The sequence below is a fragment of the Penaeus monodon genome, chromosome 34, assembly GCF_015228065.2.
Source record: "Penaeus monodon isolate SGIC_2016 chromosome 34, NSTDA_Pmon_1, whole genome shotgun sequence".
NCBI lineage: Eukaryota > Metazoa > Arthropoda > Malacostraca > Decapoda > Penaeidae > Penaeus > Penaeus monodon.
In genome coordinates this window covers 24,019,421-24,019,952 of record NC_051419.1, presented here as the reverse complement: position 1 = coordinate 24,019,952, position 532 = coordinate 24,019,421, and the positions used below count along the sequence as shown (strand labels likewise).

The window sequence follows — 532 nt, the reverse complement described above, 5'->3', positions numbered from 1 at the left end:
CTGAAGGGAAGGGAGTGTTATTTGGGAAAAGGCCAGATCATTATTTGGTAAATTTTGGCTATGTTATGTCTGCTCTGTCTTTTATTCTGGTTTCTATTTCACATCATATTGACTTAATCCCATAAACTAATCTCACCCCTCTCCACCCCCAGGAGTGCGTCAGGTGGTGGAGGGTGACTTGCCTAAGGTAACTCCAGATGTAGCAGTGGTTATCAGCAAGGAGGACCTGATGGCCATCTTTGAGGGCACCCTGGCCCCCTTGCAAGCCTACCTCTCGGGCCACTTGACTGTCCAGGGCAACATCCAGATGCTGATGGGCCTTGAGACACTGAGACAGACCACCAAAGACAAAGACAAAGAGGACATCTTCGTGGTCTGATGTTAAATGAAACGGTGGCACTTCCTTTCCTCCTGTCTGTAGAGAGGGGTGTCATGGAGTTGGTGGAGGTAGATTTTTGTTTTGTATTTGTTTTGTGGTTTTAAAGTCAGAATTGCAAGTGTGGATAGGTTTCCACATATGGTAATTTGCACA

The 532-nt window shown here is 46.2% G+C and overlaps 1 protein-coding gene across 1 annotated transcript in view; it reads left to right on the top strand.

Annotated features, from left to right (window-relative positions):
* The window catches only part of LOC119594654 (stomatin-like protein 1), a gene marked incomplete in the record, with an annotated part of 12,249 nt that overhangs the window by 11,204 nt on the left and 513 nt on the right, over positions 1 to 532 (top strand). The window contains 1 exon segment of the mRNA XM_037943704.1: positions 153 to 532. Within this exon segment, the coding sequence (XP_037799632.1) occupies positions 153 to 379 (227 nt within the window).